This window comes from Orycteropus afer, unplaced genomic scaffold (assembly GCF_000298275.1).
Source record: "Orycteropus afer afer isolate SDZICR_OR568_19922 unplaced genomic scaffold, OryAfe1.0 scaffold00090, whole genome shotgun sequence".
Taxonomy (NCBI): Eukaryota; Metazoa; Chordata; class Mammalia; order Tubulidentata; family Orycteropodidae; genus Orycteropus; species Orycteropus afer.
Genome location: NW_006921677.1, coordinates 4,291,483 through 4,309,845, shown reverse-complemented (window position 1 = coordinate 4,309,845; position 18,363 = coordinate 4,291,483). Strand labels below are relative to the sequence as shown.

The 18,363-nt window shown below is 37.7% G+C and overlaps 1 protein-coding gene across 1 annotated transcript in view; it reads right to left on the bottom strand.

The window, feature by feature from the left end:
• PARD3 (par-3 family cell polarity regulator) overlaps positions 1 to 18,363 on the bottom strand; it is a 1,032,882-nt gene that overhangs the window by 284,297 nt on the left and 730,222 nt on the right. The window contains exon 21 of the mRNA XM_007942439.2: positions 4,986 to 5,096. Coding sequence (XP_007940630.1) covers positions 4,986 to 5,096 — 111 coding nt within the window. The remainder of the gene's footprint in view (positions 1 to 4,985; positions 5,097 to 18,363) is intronic.

Genomic DNA, 18,363 nt, shown 5'->3' with positions numbered 1-18,363 from the left:
CGTAGTGACTAAGGCACTTGACTGCTAACCAGAAAGCTGGTGGTTCAAACCCACCAGCCACTCCTCGGAAGGAAAGTTGGGCAATCTGCTTCTGTAGTGATACTGCCTTGGAAACTGAAGGAGGGCTTGCTATCAGTTGGGTCCAACTCAACGGCATATAACAATAACATGAGTCAAAGCTGCCTGGATGGCAGCTAACAACAAGTATTTCCTATACGTATTTTGTACTGTTAGTCCCTGGCTTACACTTCTGATGACTACTTCATCTTATGCGGGTTCTGACATAAGTCAAATACCACTTTTTTTTCTGCAGTTTTCATTAAATTGCCTGTTGTTAACAGTATCTTCATAAATTCAGTTTTTATTTGTCTTTAGGGGTTGGAAACATTACACCTGAGAATTAATACACATACATGCTGCAACACTGTATGTGGTACATATTACTAACAATAAGATATACAACAGGAAATAAAGAGTCATAAGTGTGGTTCTTTGTAACTCAAATATGTCCTAATTTGGGGACTACCTTTATACAGAACCCCCTTTCTGTTGTTGAATACTGTTTGGGAAATCTTGCACTGCATTGTTTTTATACTAAAACTTAAAAACCAAAGTGGAGGTATCACTGGAATAAAACACAATAGAAACCCAAGAATTATTTCTGACAATTGGTCAAAAGAGAAATTTATTGCTCTGCTTTATAATGAAAGCTAAGGGTGGTGCAAACAATTAACTCTCTTGGCTAGATGTTCAAGTCCATTTAGAGCACCTGGGAAGAAAGGTCTGGTAACCTACAGCTGGAAAGACAGCCAATGAAAATTCTATGGAGGTCACACAGGGTCACCATGAGCCAAAATTGACTTGATGGCAATTGGTTTTAAGTGGATCTGAAGTTACATAAATCAATGAATTAAACATGTTCTATTTTAGATTTGGACCCTGTGATAGATGGAGTTGTGTGTCAACTTGGCTGGACCACAATTTTGTGTGGTTTAAGCAGTTGTGATGTAGGTTATTCCCATGCTGAGAGCAGATGTACATGTTTTGGGCAGCCAATCCATTGAAAGGGAGTTTCCCTAGGGGTGTGGCCTGCTTCCAATATATTTGTGGACATCCTGGGAAAATGAAACACTCTTCTGTGGATCAGGATCCTGTTGTGCTGCCTACAACTGTCCATGAGTAAACAATCCACCATTCAGGCTGGTGATCTTGAATTCATCATTTGTCAGAGTCAACAGCCAGTATACTGCCTGTCAACCTTGAGCTCGTCAGCCCCCGCAGCTGCATGAGTCGGGAAAAGCCTCCAGCTTGATCCAAGAACTTGGGACTTGCCAGCTTCTATAAGTGCGTGAGCCATTTTCCTAAGATAATTTTTTTCTCTCTCTATATATATAAACTTTACTGGTTTTGCTTCTCTAGAGAACCCAGCCTAAAATAGACCCCAATCCTTCTGTGTGGGGAAAATGAGCAATTAGGGGCTCTTTCCTAGGCACAAGTGAAAGACAAACCAGTAAACATGAAATTCATGCCTTAGCTTCTGATTTGCTGGTTAACTTCATCTAACCAAAATGTAGCCAAATACTAAGGTGCCTAGGTTCAGAACTGAGAACTTGAGTCCAAAATCCACCCTTGGCATCATCCCAGACTCTCAGCTTGTCAAGAAGAGAAGGAAATTTCATCAATGCTACGTCAAATTTGCAGCAGGGTGGGAACAATGGAGCCAGACAACACAGGGTGAACCTCCTCATTCATTACTCCTATCTAAACTAACTGCCATAGAGTCGATTCGACTCATCTCAACCATTCCTTGGGTTTCCGAGGCAGTATCTCCATAGAAGTAGATTGCCCAATCTTCCTTCTGAGGAGTGGCTGGTGGGTTTGAACCACCAGCCTTCTGGTATCAGTCAAATGCCACAGGCACTACATCACCAGAGCTCCTATCTTGTGAGTATTAATTCAAAACCAGATCTCCCAGTTTTGGCAAGATATGGAAGGGCAAAAAGAGGAAGTAAATAAGAGGACAAATTTAATCCCAGGCCTATGCTCAGAAGAATCTAATTTACTTTCACCATCTAAATAAATTTTAACAGGGTAGAAAAAAAAATTTAATTATATTCATTGTTCTTTCACTGCCACAAAGTCAAGTCCAACTCATAGCAACCCTGGAGTATAGAATAGAACTGCCTCATACGGTTTCCAATGCTATAAATCGTTATGGAATCAGACTGCCTCATCGTTCTCCCAAGGAGTGGCTGGCGAGTTTGAACCACCAATCTTTTGGTTAGCAGCCAAATGTCTTTACCACACACCACAGAGCTCCTTAATATAACCATGGTGGTAAACAATATTACTGGAGATACTTTACTACTAATGAGCAGTGAAGTGAAGGCTATGATGAAAATATTACCTGTGGTTTATTTATTTTTATCTACTCTGCCAACCAAATTTTTCTCTGGTAAATTGTAGTCTCCATTTTCAAAAGAAGAATGGTCAGAGAATAGAATGGAGACACGAAGAAGACACACAGAAGAAGGCTTGCCTCATCAAAATAAACACTAAACATGCTCCAGTTATTTTGTTCACTATGTATCATGTATTCACTTGGTCTATTACAAAATCTATGAATTTAAATAAAACACAGTTGCAAAAACTGTTATTGAAATACAAAGGCAACGTATAATAATTTCCTTAAATTATGAGCCTAATTGATTTTTGTTAATGGACCATTCACTTGTGCCTTGACCCTAAAAAGATTTTTATTCTAGGCATCCTGTACATTGTAAATTCATTATGACCAACCTAGTTCCCAGAAGTATTGCATCATTAGAGGTACAAAGATGGAGATTAAAAGCAAAACTGAGAAGTGAACTGTGCCTTAGGCAAATTAATAATACAAGTGAAGCCATTATGTAAAAATCATTGTTTGGCTGGAAATATTTGACTATGTAATATAAAAGTATTTTGGAAAATGTTGATAGAATTCTGCATTGAAATGCAGCAGTCAGCTTAAAGTGCAAATGAGGAAATATTTAGAATACGAAAAATGGTACACTATTAATGAAGTTGTCCCCTTCAGCAGGCATCAAGATAGGGGGAAGTGTTTCTTTCTATTGCTCAGAATGCTCTCTAACTAAGTCATATATTTGCCTGTGGATCAATCTACATTCATACATTCCCGTTACATTCCCTTCTCATGAACAAGAAACTCTTTTGTGGTAGAAGTTTATAATACAGAGCAATGAAATGTCATATCATATACACTAAGAAAATAGTATGTGTTCTTCAGCCTGTACATAATGGTGAGTTTATAAATAAGTTTAAGGATCCCAAAATTGACCAGGACTAGAGAGAATTGGAAACCAAGAAAGTTGTAGGTTATAAAGGTGTAAAAATAAAATAAACAGGGGAAGAACCAGCAGAAGAAACGAAGACTTCCATCATATATGCAAAGCCTGTATCTTTTCCACTTCTATAATTTATACCCTAAAAAGCAACAGATAGAGAATCAGAGTAACCATTCTAACAACAAGAAAAAAATCTCAGAGATCAGAAAGATGAATGGAAATATATCCAAATATTTATCTTATAAAGAAAAATGCTGTATAATTCTACTTTTATTTGCTTCATACATTGTTAAAGTATAAGATTGAAAGTTTTCACTGACTGGAATTGGGGTAAGAAAACTGAACTTGATTTCAAAGGTGCTGAGTTATATATTATTATCTATGGACTATATTTAGCTGTGTGACCTTAATCAAGTCACCAGAAACTTACATAAGCCCCAAATTATTTAAAGTTCAGTAGGCATTCCAATTCTAGTTGCCACTGAATTGACTCCAACTCATAGTGATGCCAGGTACGTAAGAGTACAGTTGTACTACATAAGGTTTTCAGTGGCTGATCTTTTGGAAGTAAATTTCCAGGGTTTCCTTCCAAGGTGCCTCTGGGTGGACTCAAACCTCCAACCTTTCAGTTAGCAGCAAAGAGCATTCACCTTTTATACCACCTTGTTGTTGTTATTGTTGTTATGTGCCATCGAGTCGGCCCCAACTCATAGCGACCCCTCCTTGGGTTTCTGAGGCAGTACCACTATGGAAGATTGCTCAACCTTCCTTCCAAGGAGTCAAAATAGGCTTAGTACCTCTGAAAATTAACTGAGATGATACAAAGGAGCTTACTGTGAAGACTATAAACTCTAATAACAAAAGTGAGAGATGGCTTTCTTATTTCCTGGGAATTTTAACAAGATAATTTCTAATCACTTTTATAAAAAGAGTTTTCAAATGTCTGCTTAAAATAACTCTTTTCATTCATTTCGCTGATCTTTGGGTTTTCAACATGTAATGATTCAACCAAAAATTAGCAATATTTGTGGAAGAAATGGTATAAAATTTAAATGGAAAATGGCACAAAATGTGAGGAGACAATGAGATAGAAAAGATACATATATATTTATTTATATATATGTATAAGAAATATATTTTAGGTTTGAGAAGGAAACAACATAGTGAAACCTTAATAGCCTCTTCTATTCCCACTACACTTCAAGATATTTAAAATGAGGGATGAAAATTCAAGTAATTTCTTTTTCAGGTGAGTGTTTACTGAAAATTAGTGCAATGCACTATATACTGATAAATGAATGAGGCAGGAGTTTGATTAGCTTTTGTGAGTTAAGAAATATATAAATTCAGTAATAATGTTTATTTATTCATCTAATATGTTCTCTGCTTATGTAAAAGGACTTAACTAAAATCCCTAAAGTTCACTGATATCTCGAATAAACATAAGATTAAAAAAAAAAAATCTTTCTTTGCCTAGTATTCATCCCATATCCAACAATATACAGATTGAGAGAGAAAAATAAAAATCAAATGAAAGCCAACTGTTTACATAAAAAAAAAGATGAAGAGAACAAGAAAGGGGGAAAAAAAAACATAGAAGAACCTCTTTCTAATGAGGTTTAATCAAACACTGAAGTCTACCTCTCCTGTTCCTGCTTCATTCGTATCCTCTCCTCTTCAGAAGTAAGGGCTTCCTGTATTTTTATTTTACCCGTTTTCTCAATCTTGTCATCTTTTCGATGTTTGCCAAACCTGTTGATAATAAAAAATTCTATCTTGTCAATATATACAAAATGAGTTTTCCTTCTTTGGTGATAAAGACGTAGGTACTCGGTGAAATGTACATGTACTCAAAATGAGGGCCAAATGTCTCCTGCCAATTTGTTAGTTTTGCCCAATATTAAAATTTTCTATCAAACTATTTAATTCATTTTTTAATTAGAACTTTTCAGAGGAAATCCTTTTGGAAAACAGCTTCAATTTCCACTTTTTCTTTGGTGAAAAAAATAGAAATTACAAATCATTCTTATTAAACATTATACCGAGTGTCAAATACTTCAGATACTAAAGGTTAAAATTTTCATTGCACTGGGTTTCACTTAGGACTAAAAAACGATAATCCAAAATCATCTACTTAATAATCTCTCCATAAGTGACTATTCTTCTTTACTCCCAGAGTCAGGTTTATTGGAAACATTCATCATAGTTTAACATATGACAAACAACGTGATGTTTGCAAGGTTTAAAGTACAAAGAATAATTTACACTGCTATGAATTTCTTATTAAATTGAAAGCTTTAAAGCATTCTCATCAAATATTTTCCTAAATCCGATAAAAAGCGGCTGCCAAATGTGGCATCTTTGACTCGAAAATCTATATCTGATCAAAAACAAATACAAGGAACAAATGGATGATTCAAAAATGGTCCACACAAACTTCTACAGATGGGCATGTGAACTTGAGACTGTTTTAAAAAATATTAAAATTATTTTATTTTGGCATCCAAAATATCCATGAAATCTCAGACTTCTTACAAATTATTTTCCCTGCTCTGTTAGTTTCTCTATAAAAGACCATGCTGCCTGGAATGTATGTCTTACATAGCCTCAAATAATATTCATCTGTAGTGATTTGGTTACCAGATGTTTCTAAAAGAAAACTGTTACAGCAAGTTACGTGATTAAGCATTCAAAAATGTATAATGTTGGATACTTCTGAGAAAGAACCAGGAAACTAGTTTAAAGTGACAATTAAACACATCATAAGAGAGGAAGAAAGGGACACGTTCGAAGTTGATAAGAAAGAGAAAAATTGTTTCAATTAATAACTTGGTTGGTAGTATAGTTAAGTTTTTAATTAATACACATCTGATTTCAAATACCAGTCTACACATGAATGGAAGTGTTTATAGGGATTCATAATATGTTAATAAAAGTAACACCATATTTTCAAAGGGATTTATAAATAAGGAAGAGAAAACATTCTTAGAATGTTAAAAGAGAAAAATTTAAATATCATCACTACCACAACTATTCATTTTAATGTTATCTATATTATTAGATAGCAACTAAAACTGTTATAAAATTAATGCCCATAAAGTGAATCTATTCTTAAAATTTAATCTTACTTGGAAATTGGAAGACCATGAGAAAAAGAAAAACAGAAACAAATCCCCAACAACTTAAATCCAAATACTGACCGCTTCTCACAAAAAATCGCAAAGTCTAAGTACTAAAATTGTTGAAATTAACAAATACAAAGTATTAAGAACATTTCTTTTTCTTTTCTTTGTCAGTATAATCATAATATCTCAGAATTGAGTATAATGATTGGCTTTAGAGAATGAATAAAAAAATAAACAAAAGAATAAACTTAAAAAATTATATGGCCTTGTAGGAGCATGATGTCTATTCATTCAACAAACGTGATGTTCAATCATTCAATAAGAAAATTACTACTCTGGTGGCATAGTGCCTAAGGCATTTGACTGCTAACCAGAAGGCTGGTGGTTCAAACCTACCAGCCACTCCTCGGAAGGAAAATTGGGCAGTCTACTTCCATAGTGATACCGCCTTGGAAACCCAAGTAGGTGTCACTATGAGTCGGATCCAATTCAACAACAGTGAGTTTGGTTTTTTGGTTTACATCTACTGTGTGCCAGATCTTGTTTGAGGCACTGAGACTATAAATAATGATGAAAACAGATAAAGTCATCACAGCTGTCATAGTCCTTATATTTAGGTAACAAATTAATATAGAACAGATCAGGTAGTGAAAAGTGATTTGATGGAAAAGGATAAAGAGTGACAGGGTATGGGGTTATTTCATTTTAGACAGGGTATTCAGATGTGGCCCCTCTAATAAGGTGATACTTGATTAGAGATGTGAATGAAGTAAAAGAGCCAGCTACTTGGGGAAGGAGTCATCAAGGAAGAGGAAAGAGCAAGTACAAAGGTCCTGAGGTATGAAAAGCCTGAGTTTATTGGAGGAACTGCAACAACAATTTGACTAAAGCTTCAGAGAAGAGGAGAAGACAGCAAGATAAGAGGAGAGGAGGATGAGGTAGAACAATGCAGGCCATCTAGGACTTTGAATTCTATGCAGATGAAAAGTCAATGAAGGATTCTGAGCAGAGGAGTGGCAAGTTGTGATATTTTAGAGACTGACTCTGGCCTCAGTGTGAGGAATGTACTGTGTGTATGTGTGTGTGTGTGGGGGGGGGATAAAAACCACCAGTAGAATCAAGGAGAAATTAAGAGGCTATGGAAGTAAGCCAGGTGGTAGTAGAGGAACTGGAGAGTAGTTAATGGCTGGATATATTTTCACAACAGCACCAATAGGATTTTCTGATAGGGAGTATGTGGCTATGAGGGAAAGAGAGGAGTCACCTATGATTCCAAGTCTTTTGTTAAAGCAAATGGAAGGGAGGAGTTACCATCTAGGGAGATACTGATGGTGAGGGAATGAATAAGTTTGGTGGAGTGGGGACAAGGGTAGGTTATAACAATGATTTGATGCAGGCACTCAAGTTTGAGATAGCTATTTGACTTTCAGGAGCTCTGGTGGTGTAGTGTCTAAGGCATCTGACTGCTAACCAGAAGGCTGGCGGTTCAAACCTACCAGCCACTCCTCAGAAGGAAGGTTGGGCAATCTACTTCCATAGTGATACCGCCTCAGAAACCCAAGGAGGGGTCACTATGAGCAGAGATGAGGGATAGTTACATATATAAGTGTGGAGTTCAGGGAAAAGGATGGGGCTAGACAGATTAATTGGAGTCCCATCAATATGCTGATGGACTTTAAAGCCATATCTAAAGCCCACTCTAGAAATTGCACAATTTTATGCATCTGGAGATATAAAATGGATTAAATCCTAACTTCAGTAAAAGCATAAGTTCAAATTTTAACATATCATGTTTACTTATAATCAGGTACCCCTAAAAGTAAATCATTTAACCATTCATAAATATACTTCAAATGATAAAATGCTGCCCTGTTGATACCGTTTTTGAACACTCTGTGCAAGTCCATATTCTACATTATATATATATATATATTCATTTATTATATTTGAGAAATGCTATGCAATGATACAATATAAGAATATATTTTCATGGACTTCTGGTAAGATGGTGGAATAGGCAGACAAGCTACACAGAGCCTCTTCAACAAAGAAAAGAAAAACCAATTGACAGAGATACAGAAGATAATCCTGGATCCCTGAGCTTTGAAAGGAGTGGTTGGTGAGTTTGAACTGCCAGCTTTCTCATTAGCAGTCAAATGCTTTAGGCACTATGCCACCAGAGCTCCCTAAACTCACTCCATCAAGTTGGCCCCGACTCATAGGAACACTTCCTTGGGTTTCCGAGGTGGTATCTCTACAGAAGTAGATTACCCAACCTTCCTTCCAAGGAGTGGCTGGCTGGTGGGGGTTTGAACTGCCAGCCTTCTGGTTATCAGTCAAATGCCTTAGGAAAGCAGCACAGGAAAAACAAAAAGTTACCTGCAAGGGGCAACCAATAAGACTAAGCTCTGATTTCTTGGCAGAAACCATGCAGGTGAGAAGATAATGGGATGGTATATATAAAACCCTGAAAGAGAAAAATTTCCAACCAAGAATTATACACCCAGCAAAACTGTCCCTCAAATATGATGGTGAAATTAGGACATTTCCAGATAAGCAGAAATTAAAGGAATTTGTTAAAACCAGACCAACCTTACAAGAGATGCTAAAGGGAGTCCTGTGGACAGAGAACCAACAACAACAAACAACAAATGACCATTAGCACACATGATGGAATAACCTAGAAACCAACCCAGTTATGGAAGCATCCAAAGTAAGTAAGCCTACAAGATTGTAAACAGGGAACCAAAGACATCAATTGAAAAATGAGGATAACTACAAACCAAAAAGAGGGAAAAAATTGTGTAGTTATGGAACTTCTAAATGACAGGGAAGTCAAGACAACCACAAGATAGACTGTTCAATAAAATATATTTTTTAAAAAAAGACACTTTGAGAAGGTCTTGAGCTTTTTGGCACATCTGAACCCTGCATATAGACAAGTCTTCATTCAGCAGGCTGGCATGTTGTCTGCTGATCTTGGGACTGTTTCTGGACTTGAACCAGTGGCCTGTTGCGTTGCTTGATAGTTTTGGGACTGTGCCAATTTACTTGTTGACCTTAAGTTTGTCAGCTTCAGCAGCCAGCAGCTGCCTGCATTAAGAAAAGCCTCCAGCTTCAGTGGACCAAGAGCAAGAGGCAGAGCTGAAGCCCAAGATTGAGGGACCTTCACCGAACCCCTAAAGCTGGCACTTTGAACTCAGACTTCTAGCCTCCTAAACTGTAAGAGAATAAATCCTTGTTTGTTAAAGCCAAAAAAGAAGAATATATTTTCATTCAAGAAGATAATTTATCTTATCTTTGAGTTAATGACATGGGAAAAAAGGGTAGGTGATTTTCTGTTTTAAAATCATTTAGATATTTTTAGCCCCAAACTTGGCTTAAGTGTAATTAGCTACATTAAAATCTTTAACGAAAAAAAAAAAAAAAAAATGGTTTTGGTCTTACTTTTTGGAAGAAAAAAATTACTTTACCACGTTTTATATAGATATCAATATATTTATATATTGTTTATATTTTTATATATTATTTATATATAAATGCCTAAGGCAGTTTACATCTAACTGGAAGTTTGGTGGTTCAAACCTACCAGCCATTCTGCAGAAGGAAGATGGGGCAATCTACTTTCGTAAAAATACACTGCCTTGGAAACCCAATGGGGGTTGCTATGAGTCAGAATCGATTGGGAAGTGGATTTGCTATATATATATATAGTTGTTGTTGTTGTTGTTGTTGTTATGTGCGGTCAAGTCAGACCCGACTCATAGTGACCCCTCCTTGGTTTTCCGAGGCAGTATCACTATGGAAATAAATTGCCCCTATCTTCCTTCCAAGGAGTGTATATATCCATAAAATCCATAAAATTTCCAGCTTTTTCTCTTATAAACAAATGATTTAAAAAGAAAGAGAGTAGGTAGCCTAATTCATGTGTATAAACTGCGTTTTTTTCTCATTGTATTTTTCTCACTGTATTGTAGCAAAATATTAGTTTCCTAGACTTTCCCTAATCACCAGAATATACTTTCATTTTCACTCACTGCCATAGAGTCGAATTTCATTCATAGTGACCCCTCCTTGGGTTTCCGAGGTGGTATCTCTACAGAAGTAGATTGCCCAGTCTTTCTTCCAAGGAGTGCCTGGTAGGTTTGAACCGCCACCCTTCTGGTTAGCAGTCAAATGCCTTAGGCAGTTCACCACCAGAGCTCCTTTCATTTTATGATTTATAAATTATCAAATTGTTACAGCACACTTTCCTTTTCTAAAGTATAGATTGAAGATTAAAGCAAAAGTAAAGAAAGCATAGATAAAATGTTTATAGTTTAGTATTTGGATACTACTTATAATAAAGCCAAAAACAAAATCAAATGCCATTGAGTCTTCTGACTCATAGCAACCTCCATTGGGTTTTGAAGGCTGTAAATCTTTACAAAAGTAGAATCTCTCACCTTCCACCCATGGAGCAGCTGGAGGGTTTGAACTGCTGACATTCTGGTTAGCAGCCAAATGCCTTACCCTCTATACCACCAGAGCTCCTTCCTTACCCATAATACTTGCTTTAATTAATAAATTAGGTGATTTCATTAAGGCATACTATGAAATCATAGCATGTTACCTTTTAATTTGGGTAAAACTTGATCCCCCCACTGTAATTTTTTTGACAGAATGAAATAAAGACTATAAGTGAAAAAAATATACTAACCATTCTAAAGTGTAAAAGAAAAAAAGAAAGGAGGTAAATTCTCGTTACTCTAATTGCCAACATATTCTAGTATTCTTCTTAATTTAGAGTTACTTAATCCCTTTCTGAAAGAGAAGATGGGAGAGTCACTGAAAAACTTGAGCTATATATATAAGTACTCTCAGTTTTATAGTTGCAATCTGTAATTAACCCATGAGGACAATCATTAAATGGCAAGAAGCTTAAAAATGTGGAATACATCAATTACATTTATTTTATTATCATTTAAAAGCCACTGAAGAATTTCAGATAGAGCACAGATGAAAAAAATATTGGACTAATGATAGGTTCAGGAAGCAAATTCAGTAACACCAGAGAATAAGAGTTTCAGGACTAATCCACACCAAAGTTCAAGCAGAAAATTCTTCCATCCAGTGGGTAATGTTAAACAGAACATGGTCTCCTACCCCAGTACCCTAGGAAGACTTTGCTTGTCACATTTTAGTATACCATATATTAACATATGCAAAGGGCCCTTTTCTTCTACAAGAAAAATAGAGAATTAAAAAAAAAAAAAAGTTGATAGAGAAAATTTGCTTTGGAGGTACTAATACATTGGCAGAAAAGGAAGACTGAAGAAAATGCCAGCACTTAACTGAAGATTCTATCACAGAGACAGACAGTGAATGAGCCCTGTCTTATTCAAGCAAAATTGATTGTAACATTTCTTAAACATATGGCTTCCTTCATAAAGGATATAACTATGTTTTCATTCAGCCAAAGCAATCTCAATGTAATCTGCTAAATGGGTTTTACTGTGATACCTTACAGATGAGATCATTGCCTTCTGTCAGATCGTCTATATGTGTATATCATCACAATAAGCAACGATGGGCAAATCATGTCCTAGTTAATAAATGAGGGAAACACGAAGCAAACAAACAAAACACAATGAAAAATGATTGCAACAAATTCTACAGTTTTAAAATAGAACAAACTCTTGTTAAAAATTACTGGGGTTTAACACTATTGAGCCATTATTTTGGATTTTAGCCAATTAACCTAATTCTCTCTGCAGTATAAATACCACTGAAATATTTTATTTAAATTCTAACATTTCTACCACTACTAAAAGTAGAGATCTTCAGAAAGAAATATGCCAAATGATAATACACAGCACTCTGTTATAAATAAAATAAAACTGTAATTGGTTTTGTAATGAAATTTCCTAATACTGTATTTAATAACAGTATACAGTAAAAAGGTAGTCTTAAAAATCTGTTTCCATCTTTTAAAACAGATGAAAAGACTACCCAGAACCAATTATCTCAGAAGGTTTGAGGAATAATTTTTAATACAAGACATTCTCCAAAACTCCCCTCTGAAACGTCACCTAGAAATCTAGTATTTCTTACTGCTAATTACCAAGGTTTTCATGTCTAAAGAGGACTTCACTAAACACTTAGCTGACTATTTACTCTAAGAAATTTGCAGGTTAAGTGATACTGCTTTGGCAGAGAAGGGAATTTAAAATATGTAAAATAGGAATTCAGTGTCAGGTACCAAAAGCCTCTCATCTTCCCCTGGCGCCTGACTTCTGTGCTGGACTGACCAATGCAGTAATTTTTAGCTCAATACTCTGCCCTATAATTTGCCTCTTATATCTATATACTTGCATCACCATGTGATTCAGTCTACCATTTACTTTCTCCAGGAATTCAGTATCTCTTTCTTGAACACTTCCAACTGTTTTAGGTGGACCCTTGTATTTGTATAGCCATTGCACCAATCTGCCTTTTACCACTGCCAGCTATGAACATCTTGCCATTTGCCCTGAAGATCCTTGAGAGCTAGCAGCTGCCCAATGAGCTATTTTGAGATCCCGTACAGCAAAACCACATGCATTGGACTGTGTCATTCCTGTGTCCCAATCCAGCCCCTCTGCATGGCTGAGAACACATTGTCCACCCATATCAATGCAAAATCATGACCTATAACTTCATTCCTCTATAATCCATCAAGTCATACTTTTCCAAAAGGGTTTTGATTCAAGTTTCCCTAGGAAGCTTTTATCAACTGATTCTAGAACTATCTTCTTCACAATCTTGATGTGCATACTGACCTCCCTCACCTTACCACACTTGCCACTAACACAGTTACTTATTTTTGCCTTAAAGTTTAATAGGGAGTTGCTCTAGATTTTATGTAAAGGGAAAAAAATAACGTTAGCTAATACTGCCTCAGGAGCTCTGGTAGCATAGTGCCTAAGGCACTTGACTGCTCACCAGAAGGCTGGCAGTTCAAACCCACCAGCCACTCCTTGGAAGGATGATTGGGCAATCTACTTCCGTAGTGATACTGCCTCGGAAACCCAAGGAAGGGTCGCTATGAGTCGGGGCCCACTCGACGGCAAACAACAACAACAACAATACTGCCTCGGAAACCCAAGGAAGGGTCGCTATGAGTCGGGGCCGACTCGACGGCAAACAACAACAACAACAACAACAATACTGCCTCGGAAACCCAAGGAGGGGGTCGCTATGAGTTGAGTCTGACTCAATGGCACATAACAACAACAATACACATTTGGAGGTTGCTCTACTGCATTCTTTTCCATGCATGGAAGATATATGTTCACATTTTTGAAAATCAAAAAACATTAATAGTTCAGCCACCTAGTCCCAGGTGTTTATTTAACAAAGAAACTGAGGCCTACAAGGTATATGGAGCTACCCAAAGACACACTGAAAGCAAGAACCAGAGTTCAGGTCACCTCAAAGCTAATTTAAGATATCTCAGTGGGTCTGAACTTGGATACACCTTGATAAAATGAAACTCCCACACTTATGAAATTCACTTTATGTAATTCCTAAGTGAACCACATAATTGAGCAGCTACTGAATGCTCTTTTGATTATTTAATTACATTTAGCTAGAAGTTATTGAATTCTTATTATGGACTTCATGTCATCAATTCCCACACCCAGCATGTGAGATGGGTATTATCCCTCTCCTGTTCAGGGAAACCTCAGGAAGTACCGAGGGATTAAATGATTTGTCAGGTCATACAGCAAGTAGGTGGCTGTCTTGGTTCTCTAGTACCACTATAACGGACATACCACAAGTGTTTGGCTTTAACAAAGAGGATTGATTCTCTTACAGTTTAGGGGGCTAGAAGTCCAAATTCAAAGTGCCAACTCTAGGGGCTGGGTGAAGGCCCCTCGACCTTGGGCTTCAGCTCTGCCTCTTGCCTCTGGCCCACTGGTGCTGGAGGTATCTCTTAATTCAGGCAGTTGCTGACTGCTGATGCTGACAAACCCAAGGTTGACAAATAAAATGGCACAGTCCTGAGATTATCAAGTAACATAGCAGGTCACTAGTTCAAGTCCAGAAACATTGCCAAGATAGGGAGACAACATGGCAGGCTACTCACTGATGATTCGGCCAAATGCGGGATCCCAATGTGCCGAGAAAGCTCGAGACCTTTCTCAAAATTGTCTTCATGTAGAGTGGAAGCAGACCACATCCCAAAGGCAGCTACTCAGCTGCTCACAGTAGATTCTACCATGGAGCTGATTACCAGTCTCAGCATGGGGAATCACTACAACCAGCTGCCCAGCCACACAAAACCAGGCCCAGCCAAGCTGACACAACCTTAACAATCACAGTGGCAAAGGAAGAGTTCTGACCCAAGATCTCCTTTACCACACCCAGCCAATTCAAAAGCTTTATGAACCAAAGCCACTCACTCTATGGTATTATGCTGACAGCAGGTATTTAATAAAACTTTGCTGAAATGAATGAGGTAAATATTGCATTGCCTGCAGGGAGCTTGTCTAAGGCCAGAATTTGAACACAAGTCAAGAATTGCTCCTAACCACTGGGATGGATTACAAAACCTGCCCACACACCCATTATCAGGCATCACTAACATTTCTAAATGCAGGCACATTCCAGAGTCAACATCATCTGTACTGATATATGCAAATACTGTCAGGCAACAACAGAAGCACCTCAAACTGCCCTGTCCTAATCAGAGGCCAAAATAGCACGGAATTCACTGGTTGTGTATCTTTTGTAATGACATGCACTGACCATCCTTTTTGTATCACAGCCTCCATTTTACAAATACAAAAGAGAAAAATACATCATTTCCAAAATGTCCTTCCTGTATAGGATCTTACATATTTTAGTGACATTTTAAGAAATCTCTACTATGATGGAGTACTGATTTGCTCAGCAGTAGATTGTGGCAATGCTGAATGAATCAGGGAAGAAGAGGCTGATTATGAAAAGCAGCGAGCTCCTATTTAGGCAAAAAAAAAAAAAAAAAAAAAACCATCTTGGTAATCAACAATGATGAGGAGGGTGCCTTAGAAAAGAGTACATGACAACTTGATAGTGCTTTTGTAAAATGGGATGCAGTTTTAAGTTGGCAGAGTTTAGCAGGGGTTCTCTCTAAAAGGAAATTCACAAACTTCAGGATCATTATTTGATTGTATACAGTTTTCATCAGTGCTAGTCTGATTAGATTTAATAAACTAAATTTGTGTTGCTTGGCATCAACGAAAAAAGAAGTAACTTTTTTTTTTTTTTTCCTTAAGAAAAAATAGCTTCTACTTAACAAAGCTGAAACAGCCTTTGGACATGCAATGTCCCCTTAATGGATAATATATCCTTTTCCCGACTCCCATTAAACATCCTTATAAGTGCACTCCTCCCCTCCATAGCCTGTATTATCTAATCAAGGATGCACTGATATCCCTAGTAACCTGACACTCCAGAAGTCCTAGAAGGATATGGAACAAGGAAATATTAAAACAATAATTAAGAAATTGCAAATAGGGGGGGAAAAGCAACCTAATACCATCAATTTAGTCTTTATAAGAATCACTATAAATACAAAAGGTCCAAAACAAAACAGACCCCAAAAAAAGAAAAGACTGCAGGCTTCATAGAGACTTAAGGGGGGAAAAAAAAACATATTACTCATTCAAAAACACACAAAGTCAATACACAAATAATTTTGAAATAATATTTATAATCCACACTTTGAACAACTCTGGAAAAATGGCAGAAGATGAGAGCAAATCTATCTTGACTCTGATGTTGATGCTTTTCAGGTACCAGCTAGTTCATAGACCATATGACATGATTTCTTATACTGTGGCAAATATATCTGTGGTGGTTACATTTGTGTGTCAGCTTGGCTGTTGTTGTTGTTGTTAAGTGCCGTCGAGTCGTTTCCGACTCATAGTGACCCCATGAACAGCAGAACGAAACACTGCCCGATCCCGCACCAGCCCCACAATCCCTGCTATACTTGAGCCCATCATTGCAGCCACCGTATCAATCCATCTCGTTGAAGGCCTCCCCCTCTTTCGTCGACCCTCCACCCTACCAAGCATGACATCCTTCTCCAGGGAATGGTCCCTTCTGACAACATGACCAAAATAGGTGAGACGAAGTCTGGCCATTCTTGCTTCCAAGGAGCATTCTGGCTCCACTTCCTCCAGGACAGATCTGTTAGTTCTTTTAGCAGTCCATGGTACTTTCAGCATTCTCCGCCAGCACCACAATTCAAAAGCATCAACTTTTCTTTGGTCTTCCTTATTCATTGTCCAGCTCTCACATGCATACCAGGCGATTGGAAATATCATGGCTTGTGTCAGGCGCACCTTAGTCCTCAAGGAGATATCCTTGCTCCTCAGCACTTGAAACAGTTCCTTCGCAGTTGACTTTCCCAATGCTACACGTCTTCTAATGTCCTGACTGCTGCTTCCGTTGGCATCGATTGTAGAACCAAGCAACGTGAATTCCTTGACAACCTCAATCTTCTCTCCATTGATTGTGATGCTGCTCATTGGTCCAGTTGTGAGGATTTTTGTTTTCTTTATGTTGAGATGTAATCCATACTGCAGACTGTATTCTTCAACCTTCATCAGTAGGTGCCTTAAGTCATCCTCACTTTCAGCAAGCAAAGTTGTATCATCTGCATATCTCAGATTGTTAATGATTCTTCCTCCAATCCTGATACCACGTTTTTCTTCATATAGTCCAGCTTCTCAGATTATTTGCTCAGCATATAGATTGAATAAGTGTGGGGAAAGGATACAACCCTGACACACTCCCTTCTTGATTTTAAACCATGTAGTGTCCCCTTGTTCTGTTTGAATGACAGCCTCCTGGTCAAGGTACAGATTCCTCATGAGTACAATCAAGTGCTCGGGAATTCCCATTCTTCTCAATGTTGTCCATAATTTGTCATGATCCACACAATCAAATGCCTTTGCATAGTCAATAAAACACAAGTAAACATCTTTCTGGTATTCCCTGCCTTGAGCCAAGATCCATCTGACAACAGCTATGATATCCCTTGTTCCATGTCCTCTTCTGAATCCGGCTTGAACCTCTGGAAGTTCTCTGTCAATATACTGCTGCAAACGTTTCTGAATTATCTTCGGTAAGATCTTACTTGCATGTGATATTAATGATATTGTTCTATAATTTCTACATTCTGTGGGATCACCTTTCTTTGGAATGGGCACAAATATGGACCTCTTCCAGTCAGCTTGGCTAGGCCTGGTCAAATGGCTGGGCAGCTGAATGTAGCACTCCCCATGATGAGACTAGTAATCAACTCCATGGTGGAATCTACTGTGAGTAGTTGCCTTTGGGTATGTGGTCTGCTTCCCATATATAAGAAACAGCTTCGGGAATGGTCTCTAGCTTACGGCACGCTTGAACCTTGCATGTAGCTGTGTCGCTATTCAGCAGCCTGCCATGTTCTGTTGACTTGGGGACTTTCAATGGACTTGAACTAATGGCCTGCCATGTGGTTTGGTAACATTAGGGCTGTGCCATTTTATTTGTCGACCTTGGGCTTATGAGCCTCAGCAGCTAGTAGCTGCCTGAGTGAAGAGATGCCTCTAGCTTCAGTGGGCCCGGAGCAAGAAGCAGAGCCGAAGCCCAAGGTCGAGGGGCTTTCACACAGCCCCTAGAGCCTGGCACATTGAACTTGGGCTTCTAGCCTCCCAAACTATAAGAGAATAAACTCCTGTTTGTTAAGGCCATCCCATTTGTGATATATTCTTGTTTGAGCAGCACTAGGTAACCAGAATAACATCCTTTCTTTGTAAAAGGAAAAAAAAAAAAAAAAGTCAATTAATAATTACTGTTCTATACAAGGTTTTTATAAGCTGGATATACTTTTTTTT